This window comes from Oxyura jamaicensis, chromosome 4, assembly GCF_011077185.1.
Source record: "Oxyura jamaicensis isolate SHBP4307 breed ruddy duck chromosome 4, BPBGC_Ojam_1.0, whole genome shotgun sequence".
NCBI classification, from domain to species: Eukaryota; Metazoa; Chordata; class Aves; order Anseriformes; family Anatidae; genus Oxyura; species Oxyura jamaicensis.
Window position 1 is genome coordinate 73061748 of NC_048896.1, and position 21995 is coordinate 73083742.

At 38.0% G+C, this 21995-nt stretch overlaps 1 protein-coding gene across 9 annotated transcripts in view; it reads right to left on the reverse strand.

Moving 5' to 3' along the window:
* The window catches only part of TBC1D1 (TBC1 domain family member 1), a 111204-nt gene that overhangs the window by 35323 nt on the left and 53886 nt on the right, over positions 1 to 21995 (reverse strand). For 5 of the 9 annotated variants that reach the window (XM_035323540.1, XM_035323539.1, XM_035323541.1 and 2 more), the window contains 11 exons: positions 20922 to 21011; positions 17715 to 17819; positions 17156 to 17288; positions 15626 to 15717; positions 14189 to 14299; positions 11641 to 11769; positions 8885 to 8971; positions 6906 to 7195; positions 5062 to 5190; positions 2616 to 2735; positions 1279 to 1418 (listed from right to left, as the gene is read on the reverse strand). In XM_035323540.1, coding sequence (XP_035179431.1) covers positions 1279 to 1418; positions 2616 to 2735; positions 5062 to 5190; positions 6906 to 7195; positions 8885 to 8971; positions 11641 to 11769; positions 14189 to 14299; positions 15626 to 15717; positions 17156 to 17288; positions 17715 to 17819; positions 20922 to 21011 — 1426 coding nt within the window. Of the gene's footprint in view, positions 1 to 1278; positions 1419 to 2615; positions 2736 to 5061; positions 5191 to 6905; positions 7196 to 8884; positions 8972 to 10842; positions 11041 to 11640; positions 11770 to 14188; positions 14300 to 15625; positions 15718 to 17155; positions 17289 to 17714; positions 17820 to 20921; positions 21012 to 21995 lie in introns of those variants that run through there. The other 4 variants (XM_035323542.1, XM_035323544.1, XM_035323543.1 and 1 more) reach the window with 4 other exon arrangements.

Here is a 21995-nt window from a genome sequence, read left to right on the forward strand (position 1 = left end):
GATTGTATCTTGCAACTATTATGTCTCAGAGGAAAGGTCTGAACAGGCAATTTAGTTTTTGTTTGTTTGTTTTTCCTATTTAATATGGAAGGTTTTGTGGCTTTGAAAAACTAGTAAGACTACTTTCGGTCACAAAAAGACGCATCAAAATTAGCAAAACAGTAGCTTTGCAGAGTTTGAACATCCCCTTCATGTACCTTGAAGCGTAGGAGACCACTTCACATGTTTGTATACACAGACATGCTCCTGACGTCACTGAGCTTTGAAGTTGCATTTGAGAGGCATCTATGCCTATATGCAGCTTGCCCCATATTAAGTCCAATTACATTCCAAGCAACTCATGAATGACAAATGCTTTTGTTATGTGCAGTGTCCAGTTAATCAAAGCCTCTTTTTAAGATGCAATAAAAACGTTTCAATGACTGTTAACCTTACAGCTTTCCCAGTCATTTCAAACATTAGGATTACTACTTTTGGTATATTTACTACAGTGTATTGTCTTCTAAGGGTCCTGTGACTCTTATACTATGACCCTGTAGTCAGAGGGTAGAATTTGCGGAGCTCAAGCTGTGAAATTCAAACCTTAGCGAGTCAGAGACCATTATCCAGAGACACAAGATTTTCTGAGGCATTTTTGGTCCCACTGTGTTGTGTATTGTCTAGCTCACATAAGGTGAGATACATGAAATGATGCGCTTGCACACTCATTTGCAGTGTTTTTTCCCTAGTCTGGGGTTCTTTAGCTCTACAGAAATTCAAGAAAGAAATAAGACAACAGAGGATAATCATGGTTAAAGTGGTAAAGAATTACAGACTGAAGCTGCATACGTGAGGTCAAATTCAATATGGTATGAAGTACACGCTACAGAACTCAACTGAGGTCATGAAAGAAACTGAATTCCTTCTCCTAGGGCTGGATTTTTCTGGTCCTTAGATCCATACTGTAACATGGAAAGATGAAATAGAAGCATCATGTTTTCTTCAGAGCAATACTTGGTGATGCATTTTTTTCCCCAGAGTTCATTAGAACAGTTTATCTAGAAAATCATTTATTCTCCGATTAGTTAATTTTATACTGTCAGAACTATGTTACACATAGAGCTGAAAAATAAAAACTTCAAGAGCTGATGAGCTTTGCATGACCGAAACGTGAGTGGGAAATCACACAGACAGTACAGAGCACTGGGCAAATATTCCCACTCAGAAGACAAAACAGTCCACGCTTCACAGATTATAGCCGCTAACAACATTCATGGAAGCAAATAAACCAAGTCTTACCATCATAGCGACTGGGAGAATCACACGCTTTCTGAGGGGTCGCCACTCGCAGGAATATCTGTTGTCTCCATGAATGCCGGCGAGTCCTTACGGGGCTGTCAGCACCAACAGCCTGCTGGCTGTGTTTGGATTCGTAGTCACTAAAATCGCAGAACACAGAACGGCTGGTGAGGAGGTTACCCCAGTTTGCCACGAACAGTGAGGCAGTGTTCAGCCACTAAAACAAGAACCATCAGCTACGGTGTACAGTGTGCTGTGCACATGCTGTGTCAAGCCGTAAGTGGCAGGTGGGTGAAACTTGCTCAGTGGCAGCATGCTTTTACAAGGCTGCAAGCATCACTCAGGTTCACCATAAGGGGCTGGCAGCTCTGTGCAATCTGCTTTCTGAAGTTTTATTTAGTTTTCAGCTTTCTTTGTGGCAGTGCATGAAACACAATGAATTAAAGATAATTATACACCACAGTGTATCTTTACTGCTCTGCTACCATCTATACCATCACTACCATACCATCCACAATATCTAGCAGCTATTCGTAGGAAATAAGAGTTATGCTGATGCCTTTTATCAGCAAACATCAAGGAGTTTTATAAACATTAATTAAAATTCCAGCCTTCTGTGAACCAGGTATGTAGCATACTCCTTTACAACACAGATTTGGAACAAAAATTTTAACCTTTGTGTTCCTAAGTCACCATCTGAAATAAGCAACAAAGTTGTGAACAGAGTCCAGGAACCTTAGATGTTACACCTTTGATGTAATCCACAAACTACACACAGAGGTTTTTATTCAGAATATTAAACAAAGTAATGAACAGCGATGATGTCTTCCTATTAAAAATCCCACTAATGAATTTAAGCCATTACATTATTAAACAAGTCGTTGTTTTACTCCAACCATTGGCTAAGTGGTTACATCAGTCTTTGTTCAAGCTGAGAGCGATAGATGAGCTTCAACAGCTCTGGCAACTGGGAATGGTATTTCACAGGCTGTCTTCTCCTTCCACCTCAAGGACACTGACATGCTTAGGATGAACCATGTATATTCTCCTAACTGAAAACAGCAAATACAGTCCTTTGGCAGGAATAATCACAGAAGTGGACAGATAGAAGTTGCACGACCATCACAACATCAAAACGGATGAGCTCTGCAAACTTTGTAAGAGAGGAGTCTGGAATAGCTCCACCTTTTTGACAGCAATCACATGCAGAATACATGCAAATGAATTGTTGCACAAGTCAGATTCTGCAAGTGCAAGAAGCATTTGAAATATTTCAAACTAAGAAACCTTTGAATAATAACACAGTTTTACCTCCAGGCTTAGAGAGAGAACCCTACCTTGTTGCGCTCCTAAAGTCAGAGGTGTTATTTTCATCTACAGGAGCCAGAAATTTTAAGAAATTTGGCACAGAAGAAGAAGAATGAAGCTTTTTCCTTAAGGCAGTACGGTAGGAGATGCTGAGAGTGCAGTTGGGAAAAGCATAGTTTAGAACAAGGAAGTATAAATCCACAGAATAAAAACACATACTGCTAAGTTTTAAACAAAAAGCAGCTAAATCCTGACGGCATGAATACCAAAGAAACCAAAGTCAAAGTTAAAACCACTAACAAAATGATACTTTGAAATACATGTTTCTTTGGGCAAACTAAAATGTTCCAATACAAATAAATATATGTCGGGTAAATTTGCTATTCTTGAACATTAGCACAAGATTTTCAGTGCATGTTTCAAGTAAATTCCTTTAACCTAATAAGAACTGATGCCAACTTTACAACTGAAAATTTACTTAAATATTAGTTGCAACGATTGACCAAGTTTGGAGGAAAAGGTTAGAAAAAGCTGGCACTGACAGTCATTGTACCAGCAAAAAAAAAAAAAAAAAAAAAAAAAAAAAAGACTTTGGCAAAGAGCTTTTTATAAAGCTTTAATAGGGTTTTATGCAGACAAGCTTGGAACTTTTAAGCTAAAAGCTGAGCTTTCTGACATTGTTTAGGATTGATTTATCCTAAATAAAGCTTCAGGATGCAACAGACAGGAGCACTAATCAAATTTCATCAACAGTCTTTTGGACAACATCATACCTAGCCCTGCTCTTTTGTTTAAAATAATCAGCTCCCAACACACTCAGAAGATAGTTAATAGAAGGAAGTAAGAACAACTCAGTTAATGGAAAGTTTCTGTATGGAATGAAAACATAGAAAGTTACTTGGCTGATGAGACTGGAAGACCTCTCCTCAGAAAAGTACACAAAAACACGTGAATAGGAGAATTTACTCCTGACAAACTAAATTTTATCAAGAAAAGCTTCTGATAAACCTTTGTGTTACGTCTGGACAGCATTTAGCTCTTTCTCCTGAAGACGTGAACAGGGACGGCATGCATGGCATGGGAACACCAACAGTATGAAGTGAAACAGTTCTTTAGTAGCTGGTACTAAGTATGAGGAAGATTCTGCTGTAGCACAGTGTACCCTGTAATCAGGTTTTGCTTACAACTGCACAGTAAATCAATTACAATTATGTGGTAATTTCACTTAGAGGAATACAATCAACCCAGGCAGTTTGACTTTCTGATTTCAGTGCATTAATTTATTTGATACCCCTATTCATTTCAGTTCTCGGTCTTGTTTAGAGTTTCACTACAGTACACCCTTAAACAACAGGGAAAGGGAAGTAGAAGGTGCTACTGCAAAATGTGTCACCACATCTACGGTGGAAGAATCTAGTTTTGAGAATTTGACCTTCAGGATTCAAATAAAGGGGCATTAGTGTGGTGTTCAGGCCTGGATAAGTGTTAAAACACAAAGTAAAGAGGACATTGCAGACTGTTTCCTCCCCTTTCCTTCCATACCTCTGAGGTGAAGCTAAACAAAGAGGGACACTACCAAGTGCTCAGCAAATGCAACTGAAGGGACTGGTGAAATAAGGTTGTGGGCTGAGTACTTTCTCAGGATCAAAAGAATCAGCACCTTGGGGAAACAGGAAGCTTTCACACAAGAAAACAGAAAAGGAACAACAAACAGCAATAAAATTTGCTTGGCAGTGGTCAGTGACACTGACCGTGCTTTCAAGGACAGTCGGCCTTATTAGCCTTTGGAGCTAAAAGAAGTGTAACTTGAAGGGGTTTCACAGTTAAGATTTTTAAGGATCTACTCATTTCAGGTTCTCAGGGAATGACAGGCTCATGTCAATATTCTCTATGCACATTATTGTATTAAGAAATAAGGCACAGAAAAGTATCATTTGATGTTGCTGAGCATAACAAAGACAATTTAACCAAGACAAACACATAAGCTCCCCTTTCCCTTTTCTTATATTGACTGTCCACAGTCCAGCTGCTTCTTGCCTATTTTGGTTAACTTAGTAAATTTTCCTTTAAATGTCAGGCACAAAAGGATATTAACATGTTTCTGTGTTACCATGAACAAAGCAGAACAGAACTGAATGATTCAGGAGAGGCAGAGGGAGCTAGATTACAGGTTCTTGGCAACTTATCACTGGCACAATTTGAAGTAGTGCTGCTGTCTGCTGCATAACAAGAAGCTGCTTTGGAGCAACTGTCTCTAAAGAATGTCACGAATCTGACAATTTTATTCATTAAAAGAAAAAGTAACACAACCATCAGCACTACATACAGCAGTGGAGCAGTTGAGTTCCCCCTCCCATAAAAATCTACCACCTTTAGTCTTTATTAAATTGTTTTAATTATTTGCACTACAGAGCTTTATATTTATAGCATGGTAAAACAAACCCTACCCCAAACTAGGTACAGGTGCTATCTCACCTCTTTTGTGCAAAATGCCCACTTTGTTCTCCACTTGAATTATGCCTTAGATATTTAAAAAAGTTGGGTGAAGAGGCCGAGGGATTAAGACGAGCTAGAGTAGGAGAACGTGCAAGTTGACCAGAAGAACTTTTAGATTCGCCGACAGATGCGTTCATACCATATAGGGGGATTCCAACCAGAGGAATGGAGTTGAGGTAGCAGAAAGAACAAAACACAGTAAGAGAGAGGAAATGGGAAGAGGAGAGCTAAAAAATAAATAAAAGTGAAATCTCTAATCTTTTAAAGTAACCCGTACTTGTAACAAATACAAATCAGCCATTTCGTACATTTTTCACGGTTAATGTAGTAACTGCAAGAGGCTGAACATTTTAACCCAATCAACAAAGTCTGAAACACACACTTAAAATCTTCAGTGAGGCATTTCAGTAAATGATAAATTCAAACTCCTAAAGTACGTTAATAACAACCCTGTTTCTTCTCCCTCATATTGCTTCCCCTTGGTTTCTATGATAAAGTCAGGCATATGATCAAGAGACTTCGTGGATAAGAAGTGACGTGTTAAATGAGAAGTGAAGTGCTAAATGTTTTGAAGATCTGGATCCATTCACACTTTGAAAACAACGATGAGGGTAAGCTATTGAAAAAATGCTCACAAAACATAGATGACTTGTTCAAAGTACTGTTTTCTTCTATGTCCTGTTCTGTATGTTTCCTATGAAAGGTACACAAGAGTAATTTCTTTTTTGTTGTGTGAAGGAGCAGACATAGGCCTTAGTAAAAATTACATAGTCAAATAGCAATAACCAAGCAAATTAAAAATATACTTAATTTTTAACTGCATTCCTATATTAAGATAGGAACCGATTGAACAAGCAGCAACAAGTGTCAGGGCAACTTTCATGAAGGTAACAAACCAACAGCACAAGTTCTAAACTGCATTACAAACACATTCCAGTATTTAAGAATTAAAAAGGTTCAAAAAAGGGACAAAAAGGCAACCTGGGTTATGTTTCCTTTTAAATGCTATAATTCTTCTTTTCCCTGTCATCACCTATTTCAGGCATATTCTTTTATTGCTCTGCCTCCTGCAGTGAAAAATGAGTTGGAACACATACAGATTTCCTACTGTCTAACTTGTGTAAACAAGCAGCTTTGGCAGTGAAATGGAAGTCTACAGACAGAAGTGTTTCCATAGTAATTGGAAAAAGCCAGATAGAGGGAGGAAAGAAAACTGCCATAACATTCAGACACTTTGAAAATGCTGAGGCAGGATTACAAAGGCAGATAGCTTGAAGAATATTAGCATTAAGGCAGTCAGTGGCTTGCTTTTGCAAGTAAAATTTACGTAGGCTCACTGAAATGCTGCACAGGAGCCTCACCTCTATCAACAATTATGTCAGTTTTGTGTGTTACTTTAAAATCACACATGAATTCACCAAAAGTAAGGTTTTCAGCATCAGAAATGCTATGTAATTTTTCTCTACAAATAGACTATGTAGATGTAGCATTTATTTACAATGCTTGCAGATCAAGGGAACAAAAATTACAGAATATTGCTTGCAAAAATATAATATAATGCCTTAGAAGAGATCCTACTTAGCTTTGTGACAAAGTGTGGAACTACTTGTCTCATATTTCATCTCCCCTGAAGCTCACGGGGACTAAAATTGTGGAGCACACAGGACAGAAGTGTTTTTAAACAGGATACCTACAAACCTCCAAAGAGTGACACACTGCTGTTACATTTCTTATCCACTAAGAAGACACACCGGGTATGCAATCACCATCCCCAAATATGCCTTCAACAAATGAAAGCACAACCTGCTTTTAGTAAGTCTTACTTGCTCATGTGAGGAGTCTCTGTGCTCACTGAGTGATACCTCATAAGTTTCCTCTGGGGAACAGATGGCGATGTTTCAACGGGTACCAGAGACTCCTGGCTTTCTGATGGTAAATGACTCAGTGTGTTTGCTCGCCTTCGAAAGCTTTGCTGCGGTAACGTAACAGACTGCTCAATAGGGTAACTATCTGGGTCGCTGGAGAGATCACCCACTGATCCACTGGTCTTGACAGCATTCTCTGTAGGAAGTGTAGGAAGTCTGTCTCTCTCCTTTTCACATAACGGTGGTTCCTAGCAGAGCAAAGTATAAGGTTATTGGTATGTGGTTGCACCATCAGTTTTGGGGATTGCAGTTCCATGTCATTATTCAGCCCCCACAGAGATCTGCTTCAGAATTGCATATTTTTATCATGGTATCTCAAAGAAAGAATCACTGATATTCAATGGTTTTTGTTCTTAACCACTTGGGTCATCAAATCACAGTCTCCATTCTACAGAGGAAAAAATAATTTTGAGAGTGATTGCATTTTACAGTATATTGAACACAACTCAGAACCCAGGTGAAATGAACAGATGGGTCAGGTTTGGATAACAGTGACAGCAATGAAAAAGGCAGCATTTCAGAGTATTGTTTATTTAGCACCCCATTTTACAATGTGAGATTCCTTTTTTCTCTTTTAAGACTCACACAAAGGACTTTAATCCTATGACTAAATTCCTGTTTCAGCCCCCAGTCATGTATTTTTCTTCACTTCCCACCTCTTGTGTTTTTTGCAAAGTCAGCCATTCTTTCAGAATCGGAAGTATGGAGAGTAGACTCTCCACTACCTGCAGTCAGGAGTCCACTGTAGGTGGCCAGGCACTGAAACAGAATCGACAGCTGTATCCAAGTCTGCAGAGTGCTAGGCTACATCCAAGGAAGATGACTAGCTTTCTTCTGTGGTATTTGTTTATATTACTTTGTTCAGACTAAAAACTTTCTAGCCATGCAAAGTGGGAAAATCGTCCACCTCTTGGTTTAGTTTTATACTTCTCATGTATGCAGTCCTGCATTCATGGTATGTACTTGCAGGGCTGAAGCTAGCCAGATCAGGGTCAGCAGCATGGTAATTATCAAATTTGTTTTGTTTCTGGATTCAGGTGATGTTAGGTAATATTTTAGTTCACATCTATGGATTCACATGATAAGACACAGATACAAAATATGTTTGTACACAGTACAATACATTTCTACTTCAAATGGAATCCCTCTTGCACCATTATTTTCTATAGGAGTAGGAACACAAGAAAACACAAGGAAATGCCTAAAGGCAACTTGAAACTCCTGGAGAACAGGAATATAGACTTAGTGTAAGTCCCAACTTATCAAAAAGAATAGAAGTCTTCGGTGAAACTCTACTGATGACAGCACCTTATACATGATCAGCTGTTAGCATGTGACTGCTATTTCTAAATCTGAAACTGTTACCAGAATAAACTGTGAAATTACTTTGTTGTTCTCACAGGATTCAAATACATTTAACAGGTTACATGCATGAAAAGTGATTTGGGTAACCAACTTACAAATTAAAAAAATTGAAAAATTGGTTCAAGCTGGGAAAGTGAAGGGGAAGACTGACCGATCAGAGGCTACCTGCAGTGTGTACATCCCCATCACCCACAGAGGGACTTGACACAGGAATAAAGAAATCCACCAATGGGCCATCCAGTGGCAGCAGGACTCTTAGGAAGAAGACATATCTAAGCCCTACTCAGTGACACTGCTTTTATCATTGTGTTTGGATGTTCTGGGGTTTCTTTGTTCTCATACACAATCAGTTAGGTTGTCTGCTCTCCGGATATAATGAAAACAAAATGCAAGACGTTAGAACAGAACAGTTATATGATCAGTTGGAGACTATACTTCACTTCTGACTAGTTGTTTCAGGTAGTATTAACAGGAGTTTCTCACTATATACAGGCACTAAAGGCTTTGCTTACTTTATTTGTGCTGCTTAAGGTACTGGACATGGAGCTCTCCAGATCTACAGCACTAGAGCTGTCAAGTGGACCTCTGGCTTTACTGCCCTGTAGAAGTAAAGCACACCAACAATTAAAATTATAACACACGGCATACCAAAAAGGACTTGCATAGAATAGATAGAATCTGTAGCTTTCAAAGACAGCACCAAATTTAATTTCCCAAAATTCCTAGCCCCTGTGAGAAACAAAGACTTCATTCAGGGCAGGCACTGTCATTTTAAAGGATTCCTATGTAATTAGAGAATTCTCATGGGCAATTATGTGCTTTCCATGGTATGAATATAATCACATATTGCATGTATGCACTATAACTATTAAAATACCTTCTAACAGTAGTCTAACCAGGTAATTCTCATACTAGATACTTGCTATCAAGATACAAAAAGTTGAAAGGGCTATTAAAAAGGGACTGAAAACTGTATCAATTTAATATACAGCAAAATATAATTCCTGGTATTATAACATCAGTCAGAAAACAAGTATTTTTGTACAAATTTTGACTTTTTTGTACAATGTGTTGAACTCTAACGCTTTATGCAACTAAGAGAAATATCAAGAAACCTATTGATGGATTTTTATGAGTTCCATAGTTGTGTTAACACATATCCTCCTAACCTGAAAGGGTAACACTGCATTATGTTCTGAAGTAAAGGCAATATGATCTCTTTGAACTGCTATTCTAACTATAATTTGTTAGCATTATTCACAATAGTGAACATTGCTTCCTTGAAGCCCAGGCAACGTGCTTTGCCTCAGATCTGAACAAAATCAAGAATTTTCATCAAAACAACCATGACTGTGAAAATGCAACCATATACCACTGCGCTTATATGACAACAGCTTATGTGTGTCTGGACAAATAGGCAAAATTAGGAGCGATGTTAATAGTATGTTTCATAACCCAAACACACGCACAGCAGGATTTTATGGGGGTCAACTCCATGAATACTGGTCAGGCAGTTATGAGGGGAGTTATGCAACTACAAATCCTCAGCATATGCATAATCAGCATATGCATAATGGTAACAGTGAGAATAAGCTTTTACCATTTTTTTTTTTTGCCATCATTTGCTTCTAGGGAACAGGTTAGGTATGACATCTAAAATAGACTTTGAAAGCCTAGTTCTGTCATTACAAACTGCATCTCTGAGGAAGTATTTTGCAGATCAAGTAAACTAGATCTTCCTTCAATTTAACAGTTTGCTTATGAGAAATAAGAACATCCTAATTCCTATTCCTTACTATTTGTTGTTTGGTATTGTTGCATGTCAGCTCTTTTTTTTGCTTTTTTAAAAAGGTTGATTCTTTTAATCACTTGTCAAGCAGAAATCTTTCCAAATCTTACTCAGGCATCTCCCTGAAGCCATGCTACTTTGCACTCTGTTTTAAAATGAAGTGCAAAAACAAAGAATATATGAACAAGACAACTCTCTGTAGGATTAAGTAGTACTTAAATCTGACATCTGATTTGTTTACTTAGATGCTGCTGTATAATTAGGAGATATTTTCAGCCATTTGTTCATGACAAACATCTTCCCAGTGTGTTTTCTTGAGGATCACTGTCACATAGCAGTTAGCTGTTCCCATAACAGGTACTGAGAGACATTGTTTATGAAGAACTGATGTGATGTTGCCCAAATGCCTGCATATTCCTAGTGCCTTCTGAAGTTCTTCATGTTCTTTGCCTTTGGGTAGTCTCTAGCTGTTGTGGTTTAACCCAGCAGACAGCTGTTCGTTCACCACAGCTGTTTGCTCACTCTCCCCCAAGGGGGTTGGGAGAGAGAATCAGGAAAAAAAAGTAAAACTTGTGTACTGAGATAAAGACAGTGTAACAGGACAGAAAAGGGAAAATAATAGGAATAACAACAACTACAAAAGAATACACAAAACAAGTGATGCGCAATGCAATTGCTCACCACCCATTGACCGATGCCCAGCCAGTCTCCAAGCAATGGCAGCCCTCCCAGCCAACTCCTCCCAGTTTTATTGTTCAGCATGATGCCATTTGGTATGGGACATCCCTTTGGCCAGTTTGGGTCAGCTGTCCTGGTTCTGTCCCCTCCCAGCTCCTGCTGCACGCTCAGTCTGCCCGCTGGCAAGACAGAGCGAGAAGCTGAAAAGTCCTTGGCTCTGTGTAAGCACTGCTCTGCAACAACTAAAACATCAGGGTGTTATCAACATTATTCTCATCCTAAATCCAAAACACAGCACCATACCAGCTTCTAGAAGGAAATTAACTCTATCCCAGGCAAAACCAGAACACTAGCATTTAAAAGTTCAGTTGCCTCATTAATCATCAGTTCTTCTGTCATTAATAAATACAGTCTCATTTGGAGTGCTCAGTCAGTTCTCTAATCACTTCCTTCTACATAAAAAGAAGTGAACATTTGCAATTACTTTTATTTTCTAAATCCTAAAGAAAAATAAAACAATGGCAACTTTTCATAAGTTCTCATGCTCCACTTCGTATACATTTTTTAAAATGAATATATACACTATTGTTTATCTAGTAATTTGTTCACTTCTTTCACGACTTGGTATTTTCTTTAGTAAAGGCCTGCTTTGTTTTGTTATCTTGTAACGTGAACACTCAAGTACTTTTTCACTCTGCCTTTAATAACCACTTAGCTACAACCTGAAAGGATAGCAAATGCAGTGTATCTACTATTCAATAAATAAAACAATGAAGAGGCAATAAGCATGAAGATACTTACACGTGATAAAATACTTTCAAATGATTCTGTCAGGGATCTTTTTGCTTTATTCTTTAACATATCTAATCTGAATCTTGAAGCACTGGTGGGCACCTCATTTGCAGCATTCTCAGCTGGGGATTGTGAAGTCTGTAAGTGTTTAAAAACGTAAGTGTGAAATACAAAACAGCATGGAGAACAATTTCAGTGAACAATCTGAAGAGCTCTGTAAAATCTATCAATACTTTCTCACGGTGTCCTTGGTTTTTCACCTCTTTCTCTACTTACACTTACATTGAAGTTTACCAAACTATCCTAACATAAAACCAGAAAATTTCTTAAGATTATATTTGTGGAGTGCAGTAACATGCTTCCAGAAGAACTGCCATTTCAGTGGGGATTTATAGCTCTATCAACAAATGTTCTTTAATTCCAGAATACAACTGTATAAGTTATAAATGTTTATGTGTAACAGAGTGGAGATTTCTAATAGATTCACTTTTCTTCAGGCAAGATATACTTAATAAGAACTCTGAAGAGTTTTCATCACATAAATATGGGGCTCAGTGCCACAAACATGTATAATAGATAATCTAACTCTTCTATATTTCACCAGTAAAAACACTTCCACTTTAAAGCTAACAGTCTGTTGAGAGTTTTGCTTTTTAAATAAGCATTTCAGTCCATTTTTAATGCTTGTGAAGATCAGTGTAGCAAATACGATAATGATGCTACAATGCAAATACTACCATCCAAACCTAACACCTGCAGTAGAAACCAAAGCACAGTTTTCAGTGTTATTTTTGGGGGGGTTCATTTTGAAGCTATCAGGTACTGCAGCCCTCTCTACCTGGCCCTAATTTCAGAGATATGAATGCTCAATGTATGTAACTGTCAGTATGTAGACAACTGCACAGCTGTCAGATGCTAGCATCACCATATAGTCCTGCACAGATGTAGTTTTATCACAACCTATTTCCAGGACAACAAAATTACAGACTTTTGTATTTTCTTTTCATTTTTATTAATGTTAACCTCAAAGGCCAAATTGGATGCTGTCTGCTACAATGTTTTATGAGAGACACCAGGGTGTTAAGGGGTATTGATTGCTGAGGCAAATAACATTGCCAGAGTACACGTTCAAAGGTATCTGCTGTTACACATCTCTGGAGATAAATTATCAGAGTAAATATAAAACGTTATGTTAAGACAAATGATGCACTAGGGGCAAGCCAACTGTTCTTACAGCCTTGGCACCTTTACAAGTGTCAGATGAACCAGTTTTGGTTCCAGGAGCTAAGCAAACTGCAGCAGGCTTTAAGAATTTTCAGATCACACTGAAGATACATTAAGATATCTTGCTTCATATATCCCTACTTCTAAGCCATTCATAACTGACAACTATTTGATAGTTGGCATTAGACCAAATAAAGTTATTTTAGATATGATGATAAAGAACCTCAGGCAATGTTTCTTCCTGTCAAGTGTTGTGCTTTTCTTCCCTCCTCTTTTTTTTCCCTAAAAACATATTTCTGGTATGATGTGCAAACTAACTAATCAGAATTAAACATGCAAAGTTTTCTTCTTGCTTTAATATAAGGTCAATAATTAACTATTAAGCCATAAAATAAAAACAGATTAGCAAAATAAATGAGTGGTAAATGAAGACTTGCTTCTATTTCCCCAGTTTCTTCAGAGGCCTAATTACTGCCCATATATTCATTTACTAGTTTATAACAGAAATCATCAATAGCTATCATCATAGTGGGATTACCAGGCAGCAGTGGTGGGAGTCAGCCAATATTTTGAAAAGGGTCAAATAATCAGAACTGAAAGTTTTCAGAGACTGAGTACTGATCCTCTTTTGAAATACAGACCTCCTCGAGGTGTCTTGAATCAGTGAGTCACAAATGAAGGCATACAAAGTTATTAATCCATTCTAAAAAATACTAACCGTGCTGTAAAAATAAAGCCAATTAAACAACACTAACACAGTGTGATGCAGAATAAATAGTTCAGCTCTTTGGAAACATATGACAATCTCTGCTGCTCTTTCTGCAGCAATGCTCCTCAGCTACTCCTCCTTGAGGCCAATTCAAGTGGCGGTTTGCACACAAGAAATAGTTTTCAGCTATCAGCTAAATGTAATGGTTTTTATCAAGGATCAAGTCCAATGTGTTGTCAGGACATTGGCTCGTACAGACAGACAGGGGGATGGCAAATGCCACAGATTAGCTGAGAGCAGTTATATATAAATTCTGTATATATTCTCTGACATATGTTGAATTGTCATTGCGGTGACAAGAAAGAAACAACCAGATTAGTGGCCTACCTAGCCTGCATCTGTCTCCAAGGTCTGGAACCAGACTGTACCAGCTATCTCAAAATACGTGACATACGCCTGTCTTGGCACATGACACTAGCCATAAGGAAAAGCAGAGTTCACTGCTGCCTACAGTTTGAAGTACCAAAATGCCAGTGATAGAAAGCTGCCTTGGAAAGATAAGTATGGAATGGAAGATTATTCCTGGCTCCCTCTTACACGGGCTAAAACTGAATGGTTACTTACCTGTTTTGCTTCCCAAACGTGAACATGGTCCTTCTGTTTTTCTTCATACATGTTTCTCAAAATAGAGATAATCAACTCATTCTCTTTTTGATCATTTCTTGGTCTTAATTTCTTTAATTAAAAACACCACAAACACAGTCATTACACTAGCAAGTACTTCACCCTTTTCATTTTGTCACTGTTACTATGTAGTTAAAGAACAAGCTGAGCTTAGATGCTACCGTATCAGTCCAGCAGAGGACAGCAGCATCCCATGCAAAGCACCAACACAGCCAGAGAAACATTGACACGGGACTTCCCAAGTGACAGACTTTACATGAAAACTAAAGGCCACCCTTAGAGGTATTAAACTGCCACATGCAAATAGTGATTTCGAAGTCTATTTCTGTCAATTTGATTTCGAGGAAAAAAACAAAAAAAAGAGCTTGTAGAATACATGAAGTACTGTCTTGCTGTCAGTGGTGCCTGATGCTCCTAGAAATTTTTCTCATTAGAAACTTCATTTTTGGGCGAAGTAACATAGATATTTTCAAAATTAGTGCACAAAAACAAAAGAAAAACTGAAAAGGATATGCAAGAGAGACATACTTTACCCCTGGTTTTACCAAGTTAATTGTTTGCAGACTCCTACCCGAAGCATTAACAGTTACATTCATTTCCTGTAACTACTAGAAGCTTTAGACCATTAAAATGCGCACAGACTATTAAAAGGCAACGGTGCCAGCTAGCTGCTATATACTAAAAAATTACTGAGGTCATGGAATCTCTCCCATAGAGCAACTTCCAAATTTGGTACTAGATGATAAATTGCCACAAGGAAACAAAGACGGAGACTGAAATGACTCAAGCGAGGAAGGAAACATTATTAAAAAAAAAAATAAAGGCTGAAGTTTCCTAATCTTTACTAATGTGCCAACCCCAATGACATTGCCTCCAATGGTCATCATCTGTCTTAAATCCAATTATGCTTTCCTCCATGCTAACCTGTGTTTCATTCAGAACAGTGAAAGACATTTTTTTTTAGTTAGTTTGACAAGTATTAAGATCCATGCTAACTTTCAGGCAGGACATTTTACAGTTTGGGAATGTTACACCCATTTGTTTTGCTCAAAGTAACAGTTGAACATTCTCAAAGTACAAGTTACTGCCTTCACCCACAGGAAGCCTGTATGCGGTCCTCCTCAGAGAGGAAGACTATTTGTTTTCATGGAAAAAAAAAATATTAGGGGTATTAGGAGAAGAAAAATGAGTAAAATAAGCCCTTTTCAAGATCAAAATGTATCCAAAAAATGATATAGAAATTAAAGCACGAGGTGATTAATAGCCTATGATACAAAGTTAATGAATAATTTAGAAAAAAAAAAAAGTGGAGCTTCACAATAATGTTAGCAAAAAACATTAATTGAGTTAAAACCTTATAGGAGACATAGAGCTTACCTTAACCTCTTCAAAAACAGAGGCTTGCTCCTGGCTATTTAGTGTTGTTAGATGCTTTTGTAGTTCTAGTTTAGTCTTAAAAGGGGATAGCCCTAACAGGAAGAACAAAAAAGAACAAATCATGGGGTCAAATTAGTCAGAATTAATCATCTGCATAAATATGCACAAAATGTAAGCTAAAGCTCATCAGTACCAGTTATTTGAGCTGACCCTTTGCCTTGATTTCATAACAGGGCATCCGAAAGAGCCATAGGTTAATTTAAAGCTACTGCTGAACTCTCGTCTTTAAAATGAGGGACATGAACTCTTTGCAACAAGGAGATTTACTGAGCACAGACCAGGATTATATTCTTAGCTGGTCTAAAAGATTCCATCATCACAGAAAATAAAATAAATCCACAATCTACATTACAGCATTTTAGCTGACTACTTTGCTGGTATTTGATGCAGTAACTGCTTGCTGCTTGGACTTTGTTTGTGGTACAAATATACTTTCTATTGATTTCCTCCAGTTTGTATGCCTTGGCCTCTCCTTAAAATAGCAGATCTATTGCATGTTAGCAAGAGGCAAAGGAGAACTTCACTGAAAAGATTTACGGACAATCTAAAGCTGACTGCCCTCTCATTCAGATTACTTTTTTCTGCTCTCATCCTGGATTAAGTTGCTTCTCTCCATTTTCTGGGGAAAAACAGCAAACCATCAATAGTATTTTATACTTAACTTTCTTGGCATCATCTGGCATTTCTCTTTCATCTGCTTTGATTAACCAGATGGTACAATTAAAGACACTACGATTCTTTTGCCTTGAAGAGCTTTCCCAAAAATTATCACTAACTGAAGGGCAAAACAAAGTGAAAAGTAGTTTTGAAAGTTCCCCAGTTTCATCGAGTTAATACTAGAGAAGTTTTGTTCATTTACGTGATGTCTGGTGTAATTAAAGCCCAACAACAGCTTGTCAGATCACAATTTTAGCTTATTGGACTAAAACCTAACTGCGAGATTTGCTGAAATACAAACTTTTTTTTTGGTCTTGAGCATGTTTTCTAGGCCACAACTACAGTTTTAACTACTTCATTTAAATGAGGGAGCATGGAAAAACGCAAACATGCATATTGAAAACTTGCTGGTTCATGATTAGAGGCAGTGTAATACCATTGCTTAATTGGGATCAATAGGACAGCAGGTCATTGCTATTGCTGCATATATTGTTAAGTTCAGTATCTACAATTTTCTGTACTTAAATGCCAACAGAGTCAGGCTAGCTGTAATTCAATTATATTTAAACAATTATTTTTCAAAAACAAACTGAAACACAAGAAGGGAGCTTAGATTTTGTTTGAAAATTCTTATTAGCTTCTAGATAACTTTATATTGCAGTCCTCTTAATAGGAGAGAATGGCATTCAACCCTACTTCCCATATCCTAAGTGATATTTAAGCATTCCTTCCCTTACAGATTCACACGTAATACTGTCCATCAGTAAAATTGTTAAAAAAAGATACTTGACCAGAAAATTCTTTGAACCTCACCTTCTATCTTTTCACAGAGTTTATGCAAGCTTTGCATAGGACATCCTTCGCAGAGCTGGGGCTGGGCCTTGGAAGTTTGTTGCACAGCAGCTACAGTGAAAGCCTGTTTCAATGTCATCATGATTTCATCAACCTGAAAAGAACAGAGTGCTAAAGAACAGAATTTCACTTCTCCACGGAGCTTCTGTTTTCCTTAACACAAAAACAGTCATTCAGAATGACACTGTTATGTGTCTGGGAAGGTGCTTATGTTAAAAAATAAGAGCTGTTGCTGTGCTGTTTCCATGCACAAACACATACGCGAGACAAAACTTATCATGAAGTCGTATCTCTTCCAGGCCAACCGTTTTTATTTTTGTGGTCTAGTAGAAGTTATTACTTCTATCTAGAAACCTTTTCTTATGCATGATAAAAAGAAAAACAAACAAACAAAACAAAAATCTACTGTAGGAGGCACTGCCTTGGCCTACAGCACAATAGTGCAGTCCTAGTGTAGAAAACATTCAGCAAAATACAGAGAACTGAACAGAAGATTGCATTAGGCCTTTCTTTTACTTACCAATGCTTCATCTGTACACTGAAACACGTAGCAAACAAAGTGGAAGCCACCATTTTCTGAAGACTCTCTGCAGATGAATCCGAAGTGATCCACATGTCTGATTCCCTAGCATAAAAACAGCAGTAATGAAACAGTCTCATTTACATTAAATGCTTTGTACCTGTATTTTTTTCTATAACAAAAGCATGAAAGGCCCAACAGCACAACAGACATCACATATCTATGGTACAGCTACCTTAAAATCATCTGGCCATTAAACAAATATTCTCTTATTGAACTTACTATTTCATGAATATTTGAAGTTTCACTTTAGCCAGAGTTCATTTTGTTTTGTTTTTAAAGAAGAATTATTATAGATCCATTGGAAAACACAGATATGAAGAAAGACATATTAAGTGGTATTTTACTCAATACTGGACACAGCAGGGAAAGCAAGGTCGCTCTTTTTCTTGCCTTTTTCTTGCCTTTTGCTTAAGTGGTCATACAATTCTTTTAGATTTGTAACAGCAAATCAAAGCATCTATGAAAAATGTATATATATATATTTTGAATCTCAAGAAAAGCCTCTCTGTTCAAAAATTAAAATAGTTAAATATACTGAAGATCACTCGTGGAAGCATTTACTGCTCCTAAAAGGCATGCACAAGTCAGGCAATGATCAACCTGCAACAGCAGATAAGCATTACCCCCTATCAAAATGCTGAATTTATTCAATTGCTGGATTTTTTCATTTTATGGAAAGACTTTCAGATGGGTAGAATTAGGTCATACCTGTGCATGTATCTGCAGTGCACAATTTGTGGTAAAAACTTATGATGTTGAATTACATGCACAGTGGTAGAACCTACGTATACAAATTCAGTTACACTCAGCACCCTTTTGCTACCTTTAATATGGCACAACCACATTAAAGTGAGGCAATAAATTGTTTAAACTTCACTGAAATTTCTGATTTATTACGAAACATCGTTGTGACTTTGATCTAACAATCTGAAGATGGCTCCAGGACTTTTCCCCCCACCCCGTTTCCCTGTTTATATAGCAGGAAACACTGAATATTCTCTTTGTCATTTTATCACAAAGAAAAAATAGTAATAACAAAAAAGCATTAAAACAGCATAAAATGAGAACACGTCTATAGAACAGAATGGGTGGGTGGCCTAAAAAAGAATAGATAATAGCATCAAATATCCTGAAGCAACCTGAACACTGTTGTTCTAACAATAAATTGTTTGAAATACTAACAATAAACCTTCCAAGCGTGCCAGCTGAATAAAGGAAAATAGTTTAACACATATGGAGATACTCAGTTTCTCAAAGCGTGGCATCTACACATAGACAACAATGGCTTAACTACACAGACAGCCACCAGGCACTGGTGTACCATGAGAACAAGCAGATCAAAAGGATGATGAAATGATGTGAAGTCCTCAGCTTCTCCACCTCTAGCTCCATTAAACGCCCAGGCCAAAGCATTTTGGGAGGCAGTTATGTGATAATGTGTGAACAGGCTGATACAACCTGCAGACTGTTTCCCTCCATCATGCATATCAGAGACTTGCTCAGAACGCATCTGTGCCCTTTCATGGAGTCCCCTGTCCATGTTTCTTCTCCTGAAAACCCAACTGCAAGAGTGGAGGGAGCCCACCTGGGATCATGGCCCAGAACTGCAAGGCACCAGGAGTGATCACAGGCTTAGCTGTTTGCATAGCTAACGCTGACACTGCCCCAGGATGACATATTTCTTCCTACCATTTCCAAAATCCGACAGATTGGGTATTCTGGAAGTTAAGTACTGATTCTGATTTCCCCTATAAAATATTTCCACTGCCTCAAAGAAAAGATTAATTGAAGTTCTTGTACAATCAAGATAAATTAGCAAGACGGTCTGGAGAGTCTTCTGAAGTTTGTATACTTGGGGTCAAAGCCCTTGGGCCTGAACCCCTACCCCGCAACTCTCCCAGCTGACAAGATCTGCCCAGCAACACATCCTTCAGGCACGAGGGGAGACTCGATCAGAGTCTGCCTCCTACTGCTCTGAGGAGCACAGGAGCCTACTGGCAGGCAGGGCAAGGCACAAAGTCTACTCGACTACCTCCTGCCTAAAGAAATGGCCTAAGGGAATGTGGGGATGAAGATTTTTCTGTGATCAAGGAGCTCTCTTCAAAGCTCTTGATCTGACATCATGCAAACTAGCGATGTGTACTCTGACATTTTCAGAGTAAGTACACACACATTTAATGATGAAAGCAATCCCCATCAGGTAAAAAAAATCAATCTCAAAACAAAAAGCTAGAAGAGAATAATAGCAAATCATAATCCCTCGATTTAGAAATTGCTAACTAAACCTATTGTAATTGTAACTATTTTCTAGTTTCACCCCAGTATCATTTAGACCAAAGCCTGTGATGCACTGAACAGATGTGCACTGTACAAGTAAGCAAGTGCAAAACAGTGCTAGAAAGAGAATTACATCTCAGTACACTAGGTCTGACTTCCTCCTGAAACCCACTGTACAAACAATCATTGAACTGGTTTAATCGAAGGTGAACTTTTAGTTAAGCTAGTAGAAACACCCATTCCTCAATAAATGTACATTTATTTATGTAATTGCAGTTCGTGTTAATTTCTCAGAGCTTTAAACTAAGAGAATCCACAGGAGGTTTTAAAGGAATTAAATATTCCCTGAGGAATCTATCCTCGTTCAATGAGTTAAACTCTAGGAAATGTCTTTATGAACAGCTGCAATGCCAGTTGTGTTTAACACACATGCAGTTCACGGTCTTGAAAAAATACATATTTCAGAAGTGTTTTTCAGATAACTCTTGCACATTGTTTATTCCCTTCCATGAGCACTCCCTGAAAAATACCCTGATACAGCTCACATTTGCACAACCGTGAATCACACCTGCTGAAGTTTCAAACCAGAAACGATGAGGTCATTTCTTCTAGCTTGTATTATTTGTTCACCAGTCAAGGAAGTGAGCCTTTATCTCAGCAGTTACAATGCAAAGCACGAGGGAAGAATGACGGTTTTACAGAATTACTGATTAACCAGCAACTTGTCAATAGCAATTACGGAAACCACTTGAGTGAGAATCCATTTGAAAAGGTGGGAGAAAGAAGCACACAAACATTCACAAATGAACAATACATACATGTAAATACATATTTTTTTCTTAAGAAAAAATACACTGCCAATCTTACCTGAGAACAAAAGGATATTTCTTTAAAGCTTTTTTCAATTGCTACTTTTTTAGTGTCAGGACTGATAAGGTAAACTTCAGACTGGCCAATCTAAAAAAAGCAGAATAACAAGATAACAAGTAACATTACACTTACTTTTGTCTCACTGCAAAAATGTTTCCTGGACAAAATCTCAGTCTTCTATCTCTATTTTTAAACCAATTAGTGTATTATTACTGGACAAAGAGAGAATAAACAGCATTGGTTTGGTGTTCAGAGCACTCCATGATACTGAGCTGTGATTTAGTTTCATTGACACATGAAGTTGAGAGTCGTGTTTTACTACATAAGTGTAATATTATACCACAAGTAATTAATTTTACACTGAGAAAACAGTCACTCTCTTTTCTTACTTCCAACAGGCTTGACACACACTGTATTCCCAAAAGCTACTTAATGAAACTGTCCCAAATTTAAATTCAAGTGTATTCTCTCTACCTGTATTTTATTAAGCTGCTCATAGCATTTAATTTAAAGGCTTTATCTCAAACTATTAAAACAAGCTTACTGGAGCGTATTTTCTAACTTAATTTCATCTGTAGGCCATTTGTGCAGCAGTGCCCCGAGAGCTGATGTGAACTTTAGATAGGTGAGGACTGTTTTTAAGGTGAAACTATTGGTTTTGATTTCTCGGCTGCTGGCAGCATCTCTGTAACATTTCCACAGATGTGTTTAGATTCCTTGTAGCTCCCAGCACATCAGAAAGCCTGTTAAGGATAAGTCTTGTATTAGATTTTAGGGAAGATGGGTAGAATCTGGATCCATTCACAAGTTTGACTTAGACAAACTTGCGGGAGCTTCAGCCACCACCAAATCCCAACACACACACCAGAAGATCAGGGTCACCCAGAGCTTCTTCAGGGGTGGGGGGAGAACCCTGTGTGGAAAAGGTTAAGAGTGAGACGTGCCACTTCTCCACGTCTAAAAACAGTCCTGTGCATTCACCTTCCACCTCCTCCTTCACTCCAGCTAGCCACAGCCATTTCCCCACTTTGCTCCTACTGCCCCCAGGGCCGCTGCTGTGGGGGTTATTCC